General features: G+C 47.5%; 1 protein-coding gene across 4 annotated transcripts; it reads right to left on the reverse strand.

Annotated features, from left to right (window-relative positions):
- Positions 1-10,119: 10,119 nt before the first annotated feature.
- On the reverse strand, positions 10,120-14,907 carry LOC112666830 (C-C chemokine receptor type 5). 4 transcript variants are annotated; one of them, XM_025458266.2, is made up of 2 exons: positions 14,754-14,907; positions 10,120-13,132 (listed from the first exon to the last, which is right to left on the reverse strand). In XM_025458266.2, exon 2 carries the CDS (start codon positions 13,119-13,121, stop codon positions 12,063-12,065), a length of 1,059 nt encoding a protein of 352 aa, XP_025314051.1. In that variant the 5' UTR covers positions 13,122-13,132; positions 14,754-14,907; the 3' UTR covers positions 10,120-12,062. The 4 variants fall into 4 exon arrangements, with proteins under 4 accessions (XP_025314051.1, XP_035559194.1, XP_025314052.1 ...); XM_035703301.2 differs by lacking the exon at positions 14,754-14,907 and adding an exon at positions 14,394-14,743; XM_025458267.3 differs by lacking the exon at positions 14,754-14,907 and adding an exon at positions 13,764-13,905.
- Between the last annotated feature and the right edge of the window lie 1,377 nt (positions 14,908-16,284).

The raw sequence follows: 16,284 nt of genomic DNA on the forward strand, positions 1-16,284 counted from the left end.
CCAGGACCCCCATCCCCTTCCTGTCCCAAAGATTCAGCCGCAGCCTCTGGAAAGGGTGGTTGGAGAGGGCCCCTAACCGGGGAGCCAAGACCTTCGAACCACAGAGGCTGGTCCTGTCCCCTCCAGAGGGTCCAGAACTTGGGTACAGAAGAAATGCTTTTCTAGGGAGAAGGAGGGTGTATGATTCTGTGTCTTTGGCCATGAGTCGGCGGGGGAAGAGGCAAGGCAGGGGCAGTGAAGTTATCTTGTTTTTTCTGATTGCATCACAGACTCAGTGGATGTTTTTTCCGCTCTTAGCTTGCTTCATATCTCTGCAGCATTTGACGTTGCTGGCACTTCCTCTTCCTCCCAGAGCTCTCTTCTCTGCCTTGGCTCTGCCTTTCCTGGCACACCTTCTCCTTCTCCTCCTCCTTTGGGGCTGCTTTGCTGCTGTCCTCCTCTGGGTTCTGTCTGGAGCCATCTGTCCACCCCCATGGTGTCCACTGCCTATGACTGTGGAGCTCCATGCATGTGCTCTGCTGGGTCCAAGGCAGCTTCCCCCAACACTGCCACCTGGATGTCCCCCAGGATTTCTAACTCTGTCCTGAAACCTGTACCTAAAGCCTGTGCTTCCCACCCCCCTAGGGCTGGAGGTCCAGCCTTGCCCTCCCGGCTTCTCTCATTCCCTCAAGATCAAGTCCTGTTGATTCCTTGTCCCCTGTAGCTTTCAGATCCGTTCACTTGTCTCCACCCTGAGTTTTTTTATCTCTCCAGAGGCCTCTGCTGTGTCCCAGAAGGAGCACAGCCCAACCTTTGCCCTGGGGCTCTGACTTGGTCCCTGCTTTCCTCCAGTAACTTCTCCGCATGCCATGCCAGGGCCAGGTGGGTGTCCAGGGTCACGTTTACTGGCTTCAAATCCCCCCACCCCGCTGGCCCACACTCCTTAGCGCACTATGTCAGGCCCGGCCTCATTTGCCCTCCTCCCACCACTTTCTTCTCTTCTGCTCTCACGAAACCACTTATGGTTTCTCAAAGTTGCCTCCGTGTTTTCTCACACTGTTTCCACTGGAATTCCTCCCATATATAAATATAAACACTGGTCCTTATATTTTCTCCTTGTATGACCCCCTCCCCCCAACCCCCTTCAAACTGGATCACTGGGAAAGATGCCTGGCCCAGCTATGTTCTTCTTCTTCTTCTTCTTCTTCTTCTTCTTTTTTTTTTAATTTTTTTTAAGATTTTATTTATTTATTCATGATAGTCACACACAGAGAGAGAGAGAGAGGCAGAGACATAGGCAGAGGGAGAAGCAGGCTCCATGCAGGGAGCCCGATGTGGGATTCGATCCCGGGTCTCCAGGATCGCGCCCTGGGCCAAAGGCAGGCGCCAAACCGCTGCGCCACCCAGGGATCCCTTTCTTTTTTTTTTTAATGAAGATTTTATTTATTTATTCATGAGAGACACAGAGAGAGAAGAAAGACATAGGCAGAGGGAGAAGCAGGCTCCCACGGGGATCCCTATGCAGGACTCAATCCCAGGACTCTGGGATCACGACCTGAGCCAAAGGCAGATGCTCAACCACTGAGCCACCCAGGTGCCCCTGGCCTGGCTATGTTCTAAGGGCACTCAGCCAGTGGGACAGGGGACACACATCTGCCAATGGTGGCAGGGGGGAGAGCAGGTCAGAGAGCATGGCGTTCTATTCATCCCTCCAGTCCCTCCTCGGGACTCACCGTGGGTGTGTCCTGCATCAACAGGTGTGGGAGGGCCATAAAAGTGGAGGAGTGGCATGAATGAGAATGAGGTGTGCCTGTTGCCGTGCCAGGGATCTGGAATGTTCCACAAATAAGCTGCTGTAATCTGTGAGGGGCCAGGACCAGCCCATTGCAGCCCTCAGACTCCTCTTTATTTTGAGAGAGAGAGAGAGAGAGAGAGAGAGAGAATGAGCAGGGAGGGACAGAGGGAGGAGAGAAAGAATCCCATGTGGGCTCCACTCTAAGCACAAAGCCCAACATGAGACTCAATCTCACGACCCTGAGATCACCACCTGAGCCGATCGAAATTAAGAGTAGGACACTTAACTGACTGAGCCTCCCAGGCACTCCCAGACTCCTCTTGATGAGGCTTCAAGCAAGGTTGAAACACCAGGTAGGGTTTCCAACTGTGACAACTGTTCACATTTGGATTGGATAAGCTTTTGCTGTGAGGGATTGTCCTGTGCATTGTAGGATGTGGAGCAGCATCGTTGGCCTCTTCCTAGGCTGTGACAACTCAAATATCTCCAGACCTTGCTGCATGGCCATTGGAGGAAAAGCATGCTCTGGGGGGGGGGGGGGCGGGGGGACCTGCTACACCAGAAGAATCAACCGTGAGAGTTGGGGGACCAGGAGAAACGCGTTCTGTGCCTCCTGAATTTGACTCCTGAGTCCTGGGTTAGGACCCAACATGCCAGGAAGGAGGAAGTAGAGCTCTGGGCTCTAAATCTGGTGCACCTCAGAATGAGGGAATGTTTGGCTATAGACTAGCTTCATTCGTGCTTCCAAGGATGGGCCTGATGGAAACGTCACATGGCTCCTCCTTGTTCCCAGCTGCAGCTGAGCCAGCTCTGCAGCCAGGAGCCAGTTCTGACAGCCCAGCACTGGGCTAAGGGGCCTGCTTTAGTGCAGGGGGGTGCCCCTCACTCTCACCAGGACTGTCCAACTCTCCGGCCCCTGACTCTAGGCTCCCATCACTCCTTGAATACAGGACTTAGGCCACATTGTGCTTTAGTGCCAGCACAGCAGCTTCTCAATAAACATTAGGTAAATAACTGAATAATACTTTCCACTGTAATCTGTTAGTTCACTCTGTGCTGGGTGAAGGAGGGAGGGGAGTTTTTGATGGAGGAGGAATACCCCAGCGGGGTGGGGGGCAATTCTTTGAGAGGGGCAAAAGGGATCATCTTCCAAAAGCAGTATTCTTTGGTAATTATCATAAGGCCCCTTAAGAAAGCAATTTCCAAGACGATAGACAGACATCTAGTAGAAGAAAGGGCTGGTGTCTCAGCTTGGGCTGCTGTATTGAATTAACACAGACTCGATGGAGGAGGGGATGCTTAAAGAACAGACTTCTGGAGGCTGGCAGTCCATATCAAGTTGCCAGCAGATGTGGTGTCCCGTGGGAGCCCACTTCCTGGTTTGCAGATGGCCATGTTCACATTTTGTCTTCACAGGGGAAGGGCAGAGAGAAGGAGCAAGCTCTCGTGTCTCTTCTTAGGAGGGCACAGATCCCATTTGAGAGGCTCCAGCCTCCTGACCTCATAGCCTCCCAAAGCGTCCCCAGTCTCCTAACACCACCATGTGGCAGGTTAGGATTTCAACACACGAATTTTGAGGGAGGTCCACAAACATCCAAATCTACAACAGCTGGCCATCAACTCATCTGGCAAAAGAAAGGGCAGGTAGAAAGGATGAAGTGGAGGACTATTTCTTGCTGAGTGTGGGAGAACACTACACCTTACATCTGTACTGGTGAGGGCTCGGGCTCACCTAGCAGCGATAGGGAGGGCTGGGACATCCCTGGGGTTGATCCCAGGACAGAAGAAATTGATGGATGTCTTCCCTTGGGAGAGATGTGACCCCAGGCAGTTCTGCCTTGGACATCTCCCCAGGCAGTCCTAAGGCCTCTCTCCAGGGCACTGCTGGCCCCTGGGGGGTGCATCCATGGTCATCACTTTTGGGAGCAAGAATCTGATTGGCTCACCTTGGGTAGCACACTCCTGGACTTTGTGTTGGGCAGACAGCCTCTCTAATTTGTGAGCCCGCTGCAAGGGCCCTTGAAAGATCACCAAAGGCTGGTGGTAAATTCTAGTGGTTCTAACTGATAGTCCCTGACCCAAGATCAATGTCTGCATCACGGAAGCAGGGCAGCACACCCCATGTGGACCGACGGAAAGACTCACCCCACGTATGGAGCAGCCGCCCCAAGGAATGAAACACATTAAACGACACCCGGGCATATAGTCAATTAACTAAAAATATAGAAATGGAGCCAAACATGGGAAGAAGGTAAGCCTAAAACATTATAAAAATGGCATTTTAAGGTAGCAAGGAAATTATTTAATAAATGGTCTTGGGATGGTCGTGTGCCATCTGGGGAAAAACACTTGGATTCTCACTTTACTCTGAACTCCAAGTTGGATTCCAGAAAGAGCAAGAACAATTATTTAAAAAATTAAGTTATCAGAATAAAGATGGGAGATTTCTGCAGTCTTGGCCTGGGGAAGGCTTTTCTAAGCATGTCATGAAACCCAGACACCAAAGAAAATGTTAATAAGTTCATTTGCATAAGGATAAAATCTTCATGGCAGACAACAGCTAAAATTCACCAAGTGGTTGTCCTGTGATAGTTAAGACCTGCTACAGGGGCAGCCCTGGTGGCTCAGCGGTTTAGCGCCACCTTCAGTCGAGGACATGATCCTAGAGACCCAGGATTGAGTCCCACATCAGCCTCCTTGCATGGAGCCTGCTTGTGTCTCTGCCTCTGTGTGTGTATGTGTCTCTCATGAATAAATAAATAAAATATTTTTTTTTTAAAAAAAGACCTGCTACATATGCCACGTGCTTGGTAATATATTCGTTCATTTACCCCTTAGAACAATCAATGAGGTCAGTACTTTTATCTCCGTTTCACAGACGGGGACAGTGAGGCACAGAGAGTTTAAGAAACTTGCCCAAGACGTAAAGTGAAAAAAACCCAAGGTGTGGTACACACTACTGGCATTCGTGTAAACACAGGGCTTAAGGGTAAAGACGTGATTTTGCTTCTATATACAGGAAATATCTCCCAAATGATAAAAGACTGGTATGTTTATCGCCCCCTGTATGGATGACTGAATGGCAGGAAGCAGGAGTGGACAGGAGACTTTTTACTTACTCTCTTTGGTACAAACAAATTGAAAGCAAAAGTGGAGACAGCGAAAGTACAAAACCAGCCCCCAGAATTCAAAGAGGCTGGTGCCTTGTTGTGCAGACACACAGCCCTCTCCCGGGCCCCAGCGTGCTGGTGCTGCCACAAGGAATAAGTACATTCTGTTCTGCGGGAGCTGCTTAAGGAGGCATGGAACCAGGAATCGGGTGTAGTTACTCTTTCTTTACAAAGTGGTCAGATAAAGCACTGTTTGTCCCACTTATTTGTTCTGTGCCACTTAAACACCTGGACAGTGTCCTGTCTTGTTTCACCTGTTGGAGACTGCACAGTTGCTCCCCCCAGGCTCCACTCACGGAGCTTCCAAGCAACCCGTGCTCAAGGACACAGAGCCTCCTGCAAGGGAGCTCCTTTATCCCTTGCCCCATGTTGTGTCATGCATAGGCCCTGAATAAATGTTTGTTGCATGAATGAATGAATGCTAAAACTGGGCTGCATATGGTCAATGCACAAGTGAACTGTGTTCCCACCTTACTTCTCTGCGTGTGTCAGCTTCTGTTGGAATCCCAGACAGAGGGAGGGGGTGGGGAGTTAGCCTGCCAGCCCCCATCTCCCGTTTGCCTAGAGCTGCAGAGTCTACATCAGCCAGAATTAAGTACTCAGGTTAATTCCTACCCCCTCCAGGCTCCCTGCCCCCTGCACCTAAAAGCCTTTCCAAAGGCACTACCCAGGGTCACATGGATGGAACACAACGCCATCAAGTTGAGAGGTCCTTTCCATCAATTGTTGTCAATCCACAGTGTTTGATTACACATCCAAGAGCCCCCCCCTCCCCCCAATCCACAGTGCTTCCATTCCACTGCAGAAGGGGAGCTGCGTTGCCCATGACACGGAAGAGCATCCTTTGGGGGAGTGCAATTCTAACCCAAAGAGGAAATAGTCATTATTAGGAAAGTAGCTAACAGCTTTGAGAACTTTCTTTTTTTTAATTTTTTTTAAATTTTTATTTATTTATGATAGTCACAGAGAGAGAGAGAGAAAGGCAGAGACACAGGCAGAGGGAGAAGCAGGCTCCATGCAACGGGAGCCCGACGTGGGATTCGATCCCGGGTCTCCAGGATCATGCCCTGGGCCAAAGGCAGGCACCAAACCGCTGCGCCACCCAGGGATCCCCAGCTTTGAGAACTTTCATGTGCCAGGCACTGCGTTCAGCCAACAGGCAATCTCTCATTTCATCCCCTGCACAAACATATGAGCTACTAAGGTATTACTATCAGCCCCATATCACAGATGTGGAAACTGAGCCTAGAAGCATTGAGCAACTTGCCTAGGATCCCAGATGTCATAGTCCAAGTTACACTGACATATCTTGACTACTTATTGTATGCCAGACTTGCACTGTCCATTGATACATGCATTGGATGTTTTAAAATTAATTGAAATTAAATAAAATTAAAAATCCGATTCTATAGTCGTGTTAGCCATGTTTTGCACTAGTCTGGTGGCCATTGTACTGGACAGCCGTTGTACTGGACATCTCCACCATTACTGAAAGTTCTTGGTCTCAATACTAACTACATCCTGACACAGCTATCAGGTGGAGAGAGTCCCAAGTCGCAGGAAGGGACTCTGAGATCCTGATCTGACTCTGAGTCAATCCCCAAGCTCTCCCAGCCTCAATGCTGACCTCAAGTCAGTCTGACTTTTAAATCTCAGCTCTTTTGTCTACCAGGCTCCACTTTCCACCCTGTAGGAAGCAGTGAGATAACAAATCAACAGAGAGTTCTGATTTGATGATCTGTTAGGGAAAAAAAATCATGTTTTTACCAGGGATTTTTGAAGAATATTAACTAGGGGAAATAAACCAAGCTACAGGCATTTTAGAGTAAATATGGGCTATTGCTGTTTTAAAACTAACTTGTTGCTTTCTCTGCAGAAGTATCATTGCCTTACCCAGGGCTACACACACTTCCAGATTTTCCAAGTCTTTTCTAGGTCTTCAAGCATAAGGCTTTATCGGACACAGTTAGAGGGATGGCTCCCTGGAGGGACGAGGAAATAAGGGGAAGGGGAGAATTCTTTTGCCAACTTAAGAAAAATCCGCATTCATTTGTCAAACATCTCAAGCAGACCCTATCCACTTATTTCTACTTATTCTGTCTTGAATTTGAAGGTGCCAAACTCCACATGGGCACCTGGCATCCCATCTTTATTTACTTTTCACTTGAAATGGACAGGTTAAAACATAATCCAAAACCAGAAACGAAAGCCAAGATACTTGGAGCCTCCAACATAGGTCTTTTATATTGCCAATTCGGTCTAGAGTCATATGCTTTAAACATCAGCTTGTGGGAAGACAGAGTTAATGTTCTGTAGTGAAAAATCAAGGAATTGACTACGGACTCTCCCTGGCCTGTGCTCCACTCACTTCCAGGTGGGCAGGATCCTCCACAGAGAGCAGTCCTCACTTGCATGCTCTATCTGGAGGACTTTCAGCAGTATTCTTTTTAAGAGTTATTTATTCATTCATGACACACAGAGAGAAGCAGAGACATAGGGACAAGAGGGCTCCCTGCAGGGAGCCTGATGCGGGACTCGATCCCAGGACCCTGAGATCACGACCTAAGCCAAAGGCAGCTGCCTGACCACTCAGCCACCCAGGCATCCCTGAGCAGCGCTTGTCAAAGGGGGCTATACTTAGAACCGCTGGGAGCTTCGGCAGACCTAGCAAATCAGAAGCCTGGGGGTGGGACCAGGTGTCACTATTTGTAAAACTGCCCAGGTAACTCCAAGGAGCAGCTAAGATGAAGCCAGGGCCCTGCTCCTGGCCCCCATGAATGACAGGCCCGGCTCTCCCTCACTAACATGGGTGCTGACCATCAAGGAAGTCAGAAGGGCTCCCACCTGCTCTCCTCAGTGGTGCATCGCTGGCTGCGCAGGTGTGACGGAGAAACCCCACCAGAACTGAAACCAGGCCTGGTGCTCTGGCCCATCCAGACCTATGACGTCAAATCTCTGGTGCTGGGAGGTGAGGAGGGGGCTCTATTCTTTGTCCATAAAGAGAGGAGTCGGGCTGACGGGTCTACAACAACCTTTCTGTGTCCAGATGATGTGATACCAGAAGAGGGTTCAGAATGAGGTGAAAACAGGAATGGAGAAAGGGAAGGGTGAATAAAAAAGAAACCCACCCAACTGGCTACCTTATTTGATTGCTTCGAACATTTGGTACCTGTGTCCATTGCTGAATACACAGGACAGGCACAGGGGAGGGGCTGTGGCATTTGATGGATTGTGAAAAATACTTTGTCACAAAACATTTTGTGACCTTGTTGCAAGAACGTGGGTTCAGTGATCTGCAGAGATGGGCCCCGGGGCATGGGGACTTTCATTTCCCCCGCAGACATCAATCTGTCCTCCACTGGTGCTCCTCTTATTCTTCAGAAGCAGCAAGAATCGAGTATTATCTACTCTGAGCTGTTGTGGAGATACCTTTTGTCCACCCCAGGGAGGGTGCCAGCAGAGACAAACACAAACAGCTGAATGTAAACTTTTCCCCGTCGATAGGCTCTGTGGTCCAGGTGAGGCTGCGGGATGCCCTTGTTGGTTGCCATGGTGGCCACAGGGGGGCAATGTAGCCCAAGGTTCTTACTGGCTCTGTAGGCCTGTTCATTGATTGCAGTTTGGAAAGTGTTTGAAAAACTGGGTACCAGCGTAAGACAGAGAAACGAAACCAAATTTGACTGTGTTTTGGAAAAATACAAGCCAGACTTCCATAGCAAGTTTTACTTAAAAGTGAAGGATCTCTGGAAATGCTTTCTTGTTTCTGCCTTGGCACACTCAAATCTTAGGTTATGGGAGGTCTCTGCACCCTGAGGGTAAGCTGGTGAGTAGTGAACAGGCTGTGAGTGGGAGCAGTCAGGAAGTTCACGGTCACTCTCCCGCTCACATCTCCTCTTCCAGCCTCCAGTGTAGCCAGAGGTAAGCCCTGTGTCTTCATCAGAAGGTCAACACTAAAAAGTCGATGTTTATGTATAGGACCATGTCCTCCTTCCACTGGATAGAAGAGAAATAACTTGATTTCATCCTAACAGTGGAGAGGCCAATGCACTTTACTCGAACTGGAGGTGTTTAAGCTAGAATCTTGGAATACAAGTGTGAGTAGAATCCAAACTTATGAGTTTGCACATTTTCCATCCCTGCCAAGGACATTCACTTTACTTTGACTTTATCCATGGCACAGATATGACCCCCTCCATGACTGAGGCCTCTGGGCTGGGGAGTGAGTGGAGCCAGAACCGGAAGGTCACCATGAATCCCAACTGGTTTGTCAATCTAAGGGCTGTGGCAGAGGAGGGTGGGCAGTGGAGGGTGCTGCAAAGTGAGGAGTGCAGGGATGATGGGAGTGTGCCCTGGACTCTTCTACTCGGATTCAGCTGCTTTCTGCCCTTCCTTGGGTCATGCCTCCTCATGATAAGGGGTGGAAGGCAATCCTTCAGGTTGTTGAGGAAAAGCCAACCCCTGTGACAGTTCCCACTATCCATGTCTTCTGCTCATTCCACTGACCTCGAGGTAGGATGGTGACCTACTCTGGAAGGTAAGAACCTGAAAACCAACAGGCTCTAAACTGTGAATGTGACTGGACAGGTCACCTTTTCCTGGAGTACCTGTCGTCTCGGGACAAGAGGCATGTGTACAGAAATCCAAATGTCAATGACAAATGCATTGTCATCACTGCAATTACAGCCGAGTTTTGGGAAGGGATTTGAAATGAAAGAAAAGCAACCTGTGTAGTGGCCATCCTCATGCATCATGCATCTGCAATTTAGGATGACAGAAATGACCAGGCTGTGACATTATGTCTTTTTCATTGCCAAACACAGACAGCTGGCATGTGCAGAAACAGGCATCAAATTTCTTCTTCTTCTAATATGTCAGATCTTTGCTCGGGAAGCAGAATTAAGTGAAAAATTTAAACATTTTGAGTGTCCATTGCTCAGAAGCGCTACCCTTAGAGGCAGCATCCTCAAATTATTCTGGCAATTTGACCCAGGGAAGAAATTAAAATTAAAAAATAATAAAATAATAAATAAATATGTATTTTAATATATGTAATATATTTGTAAAAGTGTATATAGAATTAAACTATCTAAAAATTCATATGCTAAAAAAACAAAAAAAAATTCATATGCTAGTCTCTAAATGTGCACTTCACTGAAAGAGCAAGAATATAATCAATTATTTTAGAGGTGGTTTTTATTAGGTAAAGATTTTCTTCCAAGCAATTTGTAACTCTCTATGTACATAAGATCATCACATACATGTATGATATATATCCATACACAAAAATATCAGAATGTCTTTGAGTTAACCCAGAGGCCAGGGTCATATGATACTTACACCCTTGAAACAACCTTAAGAGCACCTCTGGTTGCTCCCCATTGACACCCATGCCCTCCCATTTCGTATTTCAGAGCTTGAGGAAAGTCCGCAGCGCCTCTTATGATTCTGACACCTTAAACTCTTGAGCGACTCTCACTCCTTTATGATCCATCACCTAATCTTTTCCAAATGGTCTGAGCTATTTCCTAGCTTCAAAACAAACTCAGACAGGTACCAAATAATAAAATAGCAACCGCAGAACATGAAGTCATGACTCTGTCTCTGACAGGAACGTATCCCTTAGTGTTTGGGGACGATTTATCTTGGAGATGGCAGCTGGAAGGAGTGTCTAAAGCCACCACACTCAGCCTGAAACACAAAGGTCCACAAGCTGTGCTTTTTGTGACTCATTAAGCGGGAGGCGGCCTGTTTCCAAATCAATCTGTCCCTTCTGCCCTCAGCCTACTGAAAAAATGTGGACATCGTGGTGAGTCCTGGGAGGCCAGAAACGTAGTTATTCGGGCTTCCTTCTCTATGTCAGGACCTCTTAGTTTAATGTTTATAAAGCTCTGGCAGTTCATTAACTATGCAATCAGCCTTCACCTGGAAATCATATTGGACCTAAAATTGTTCCTGGACCTCAGACTCACGCATTCATAAATCTAGTGTTTCCAAGCCTCCTGGAGACACCCCGTTGTTGGAGCTGGGCTGGAAAGGACAGCTCTGAAGGCAGGAGCAGCCACTCAGACAGCCCAGGTTCTGTCTACAGAAGGCTATGTTCAAGCTCACAAAATCAGATCCTTCCTCTTTCACCAACCCCTCCTGGTTTTGACCTAAACCTCATCCTCTTTCCATGCTTGAAGTCTTCCTTAGGGCATCTCCAGTCTGCATGTTTGTCTCCTCTCTGTCTCTTACCTCAAACCCAAATCCATCCTAAGTTCCGCTCTCACCCTACGTGCTGTGAAAATACTCTCTGCTTCCCATCCCTGGTGCAGGGATGGACCTACATGGAAGCCTCCTCATCTCACCTGCATGTTGTTGGTTTCCCTGTCCTAAATTGTCACCTTTCTGGGCCATCCTTTGGCCGTGCAATGAACTCACTGCAATGGCTGCTGGGATACTCTCTGCTCTGGCTTTGACAAGTGGTGCTGTGCATGCTTCCCATGGTCCAGGCTTACCTTCCCTGCCCAGCCAGTGCCAGTCCTTCCACTGCCAAGCCACTCCAAGTGTTTTGGGTCTGCAGCCTGGAGCTCAGTTTCCCTCCCCTTGCCCAACAGAGGATCCCCTTCTCACCAAAGAAGCTTTCCCAGTTCTCACCTGGTCCTGAACATCTGTGGAACTTACCAACCACACCTTGCAGGGCAAATTGCACTTAGATGTTATTTCCTAACCCATCATGACAAGGACCGACAAGGACCTGCTTTAAGCCCATTTGCAACCTGTTGCCTGGAGCAGGTATGAAACTATAAAATATATTTCTTGATTAATTTTGTTATTTTTGTTTAAGCAACCAAACTCAAGAATCAGCAGTTCTCAGAGGATTTTTTTTTTTTTATAAAGAACTTTTGCAATGAAGGGAGATTTGCCAATAAATTGATGTGTGTGGTGGGGACATGAGAAGGTTGCTATGTCATCAATGTATATCAATTTGACTCTCCGGAAGCGATGGCTTCAAATGATCTAATATACTTAAAAGAGATGCCGGATGGGTGAATGAACCTTAGACCCTAGATGACAGTAACTTCCTTTTTAAAAGCACTACTCCCACCCCCAGGCTCTGTACAAAAACCTAGTCCAGGTCACAAGGCGACAGAGATTTCCTGTTCCCCGGTGGATCGAGTATAAACTGAGCTTACTCTGTCGGGGAGCTCTCCCTGGAAGATTGGGCAGCATTTACAGAAGCGTCTGGCAATGTGCTTTCGGAAAAACAAGGAGAGATACCTTCTAAACTTCTCCCCGACGAAAGCATAGATGATGGGATTGATGCAACAGTGGGTCATCCCGAGGGTCTCTGTAATCTGCATTGCTTGGTCCAGCCTGTTGGAGCTATTGCAATTATTCAGGCCAAAGAATTCCTGGAAGGTGCTCAGGAGAAGGACGATGTTGTAGGGAGCCCAGAAAAGAAAGTAAACAATCATGATCACGAAAATGAGTCTCTCGGCCTTGTGCCTCTTCTTTTCATTTCGACAACGGAGCAGGGTCTTGAGGATGGCCGAGTAGCCGATGATCATGACAAGCAGGGGCAGGATCAGGCCCAAGACACTCATCTTCAACGCCTGGAAGTTCTTCCAGAAATGGTGCTGACTGGGTGGGAAATGGGGGCTGCATGTAAAACGAGAACCCTCTTTTTGGGATCTGGTGAAGATGATCCTGGGGAAAGAGGCGAGCACGGCCACCACCCAGGCGATCCCACTTGTCACCACCCCAAAGGTGACTGTCCGGGCTTTTGAAGCAGACACAGCATGGACGATAGCCAGGTACCTATCCATGGTAAGGAGGATGATGAAGAAGTTTCCAGTGAAGAAGCCTATATAATAGAGCCCTGTCAAAAGTTGGCACATCTTATTTCCAAAGGTCCACTGGTCTGCAGCGTAGTGGGCCCAGAACGGGATAGTGAGAAGGAAGAGCAGGTCCGAGATGGCCAAATTGAGCAAGTAGATATCAGTCATGCTCTTCAGCTTTTTGCAGTCTATGAGGATGAGGACGACCAGCACGTTGCCCACGAAGCCAAAGATGAACACCAGTGAGTAGAGCGGAGGCAGGAGCCTGGCGGCGATCTGTCTCACATTGACCTTCTGGCAGGGCTCTGACGTCCCATAATCAATGTCATAGTATGGAGTGGATGTTTGATAATTCATTTTGCTTGACCCTGTGAATAAAGAAAAAGTGATCTTTTATGAAGGCCTAGAAGGTACCGAGCAGTCCATCACGAGCACAAATTGACTTAAACACGAACAGGCACACAACCTTAGTATAATGATGTCACCTTTCACGGAGCTCCCTCGTTTGGCCAAACAAAGGACTTTTGCAGGAAAGGAGGGGATCACCACTAGCATCTCTACTTACTAGACAGAGAGCATGACTCTTGGGGAAATCCACAAATGCGTTGGCAGACCAGATAAAATCTAGTGCTCTGTAGCCTCCGGGAGCAAATGAAGCTTTGATAACAATTTCAAGAAATTGACTCAGGTGCTGTCCAACACTGTCTTACAACCTATGCTGCAGTGACCTTACAAGAGCATCACCCCCAGTGTGCTAAACCATTAGTAGTTCCCAAAAGCACTCTGGGCCAACCAACGTTCTGAGCATCACATCGATTCATTCAAATAATCCTCAATGTCACCGTATGAGTCAGGTCATGTAATTGTCCCCATTTTGCAGATAAGAACCTCAAAGCACATAGAGGCTGAGTAACTTGCCCAAAGACACACAGCTAAGAAGCAACAAATGTCGAATGCAGGCAGCCCGTGCTCTTACCCACCAGCCACCCCATCTCTCACTTGTCAGTGAGGTAACAGCAGCGCGGCATCACCAGCCTGGTGTCTCGGCATAGTCATGATGAAATGGGCTGAAGCCCAAGTCCCCCGAGAAGGTGGCAGGAGCCGACAGCCAGCTATAAAGTCCAGACTGCCAGTCTCACGCCTGCTCTGCATTTTTTTATAGTTCCTGAATTGCAAAGATTTAGAGCTCCCACACATACACGAGAAATGGCCAGGTGTAAAACGTTTCATCCGCCACCACATTCTGGGTTTGCTCAGCCACATTCAGGACCTGGCTTTGCCTGGTCTATTGCAGTTCCATTGCTTGGCTGAGAAGTTTCTTTAATTTATCCCTGTGGATCTCAAGTCCCCTGGACCTCAGATTAGGCAGGTAGGAGAAGCATACAGGAACTTTTATCTTAAATTCTGAGACAAGACTCACACACTAAATATGCTATGGAACTGATATATTAAGGGGAAACTTTATTTGCTATTTGCAGTTGATATTAATTTGGACAATTTTTAGCTTCTCTCTTTTTGGGGGAAACAAACAAACAAACAGAAGGGGAGACTTACTTACAACTTCTGCTTGGAAACACATTCAGAGGGCATCCCGCCAGGGGTGGGGGGGTGGGTTTCAGTTCTTCTTACCAGAAGATAATCTCAGCCAAGATTTTGGTCAAGAATCATCTCTCTTGATAATCTTTCTTTTGAAGGATGAAGCTTCTCCTCTCTCTCTCTCTCTCTCTCTCTCTCTCACTCACTTTTTCTTTTCTTTTTAACATTGCTCCCTTTATAATTTTCATTCACAATTGTATTTTGTATCTTCGATGTTATCACAGTCTAAAAACTCATTCTAAATTCTCTTTTCTTCTCTCAAAGATTATGTTTCAAGATAGCTCTAGAGGCACCTGGTGTTTGTCTAATGTCTTCTATGGGTTTCCTGTAAGCCTGTTACTCATCATAGAAGCTGAGCTACCTAACAGGCAAAGTAGCTGAAAAGTGACTTACCAGGAGGGTTCTCGTAGGGGGACGGATGTCTCAGCTCCTCTGACCAGCTGAGCTGTGCAAATAAAACATATAGGCAGCATAAAAGTAGGAAATGCACAGTTTCTGCAGCAAGGGGGAGGTGGAGTTTTAGTGAATAAGTATATTGCCTGGCCAAAAAAAAAAAAATCAGAGCACAGTTCTTCTTTTTCTTGTTTCTTCAATTGAACTTAAAATAAAGAAGACTAAATTTCTGGACTGAACGTTGACTCATCAGCTTCCTCATTACGCTATTTTCTTTTGTTTGCTGCTCATCCAACTACACAGAATCTGTTAGGAAATAATGATTGAAGGATATTAGAACTGAAAGAACATTCACATTTATTGTGTCAAAATCCCTCATTTTGCTGAAAGAAATTGCTGCTTCAGAGGCCAATGATTTATTTGTATAAGACCACAGGGCTTATCAAAGGGTGAGGCTACACAAGAGAGATTCTGGTTCTCTTAATATCTGTCCTCAATCAAAGCCACGGAGACCAACTTGAAATTGAGATAAGAATGCTTCCCATTAAATCCATGGTTGCGTTTACCCCCTTCGCCTCCCCCATCCTTGTGCCTACCCCAGCTCACACCCATACCCCACCCCACCCCTGGTACTATTTTTCTCTGCAAATGAAAACAACTGGTTGTCTAAAGAACTTTATTTTATTTTATGTTTATTTAAGTTCAATTTGCCAACATACACTAGAACACCCAGTGTTCATCCCATCAAGTGCCCTCCTTAGTGCCCATCACCCAGTCACCCCACCCCCACCCACCTCCCCTTTTCCAACCCTTCGTCTGGCTCCCAGAGTCTCTCATGATTTGTCTTCCTCTCTAATTGTCTCCCCCTCAGTTACCCTCCTTTGCCTTAGAGTTAAAGGGCTTCCATTGTAGGTTCACCTGTGAGCTAAACATGTTGCCCATCTTCCTTGGGGTCGTGGGGCACGTCATTACGAACTTCCTCCACCCAGTTACTGTTTTGCAGCCCTCCAAACCAGCAGGCATCCATGAGTGCCTGCACTATACCAGAGATACAGACAGCACAGATCCTGCCTCCAAGGACACAGTCCATCTGCAGCTGTGAGAGATTGTCCACATAAAATGAGCAGCAACTGGTGGAAGAAGAATGTCACATTCAGAAGTATATGACAATAGCACATGCAGGCACATTGAACTTTCTTGGTGGTTGGTGACTTATCTAAAAACCTCAACTATTGACAACAGCTGAGAACAGTGGAGAACCACCCTGGGCCTCAAGAGCGCCCTCTGGGGTCTTCTACTTCCTCCATTACAGAATCGGAAGCATGGGCTTGAGGTCTAAGAGAGGGCAGCGGAGACCACAAACCCTGTGGAGGCAGCATAACACAGGGTGAAGCACGTGGCCTCTGCAGCCAGATGGCCCAAGCTTGAAGCTCTGCCCTACCCTCAGCTTTCCCATCCGGGCAATGGGCTGAATAATGGGTTTGTGGGGAGGGGCACATGGGGCAGCCACACCCAGAATTTAGCACCTAAA

The sequence above is a fragment of the Canis lupus genome, chromosome 20, assembly GCF_003254725.2.
Source record: "Canis lupus dingo isolate Sandy chromosome 20, ASM325472v2, whole genome shotgun sequence".
NCBI lineage: Eukaryota > Metazoa > Chordata > Mammalia > Carnivora > Canidae > Canis > Canis lupus.

Excerpts from the sequence above, each read along its gene's own strand:
- LOC112666830 (XM_025458266.2), bottom strand. The coding sequence starts at position 13,121 with ATGAATTATCAAACATCCACTCCATACTATGACATTGATTATGGGACG.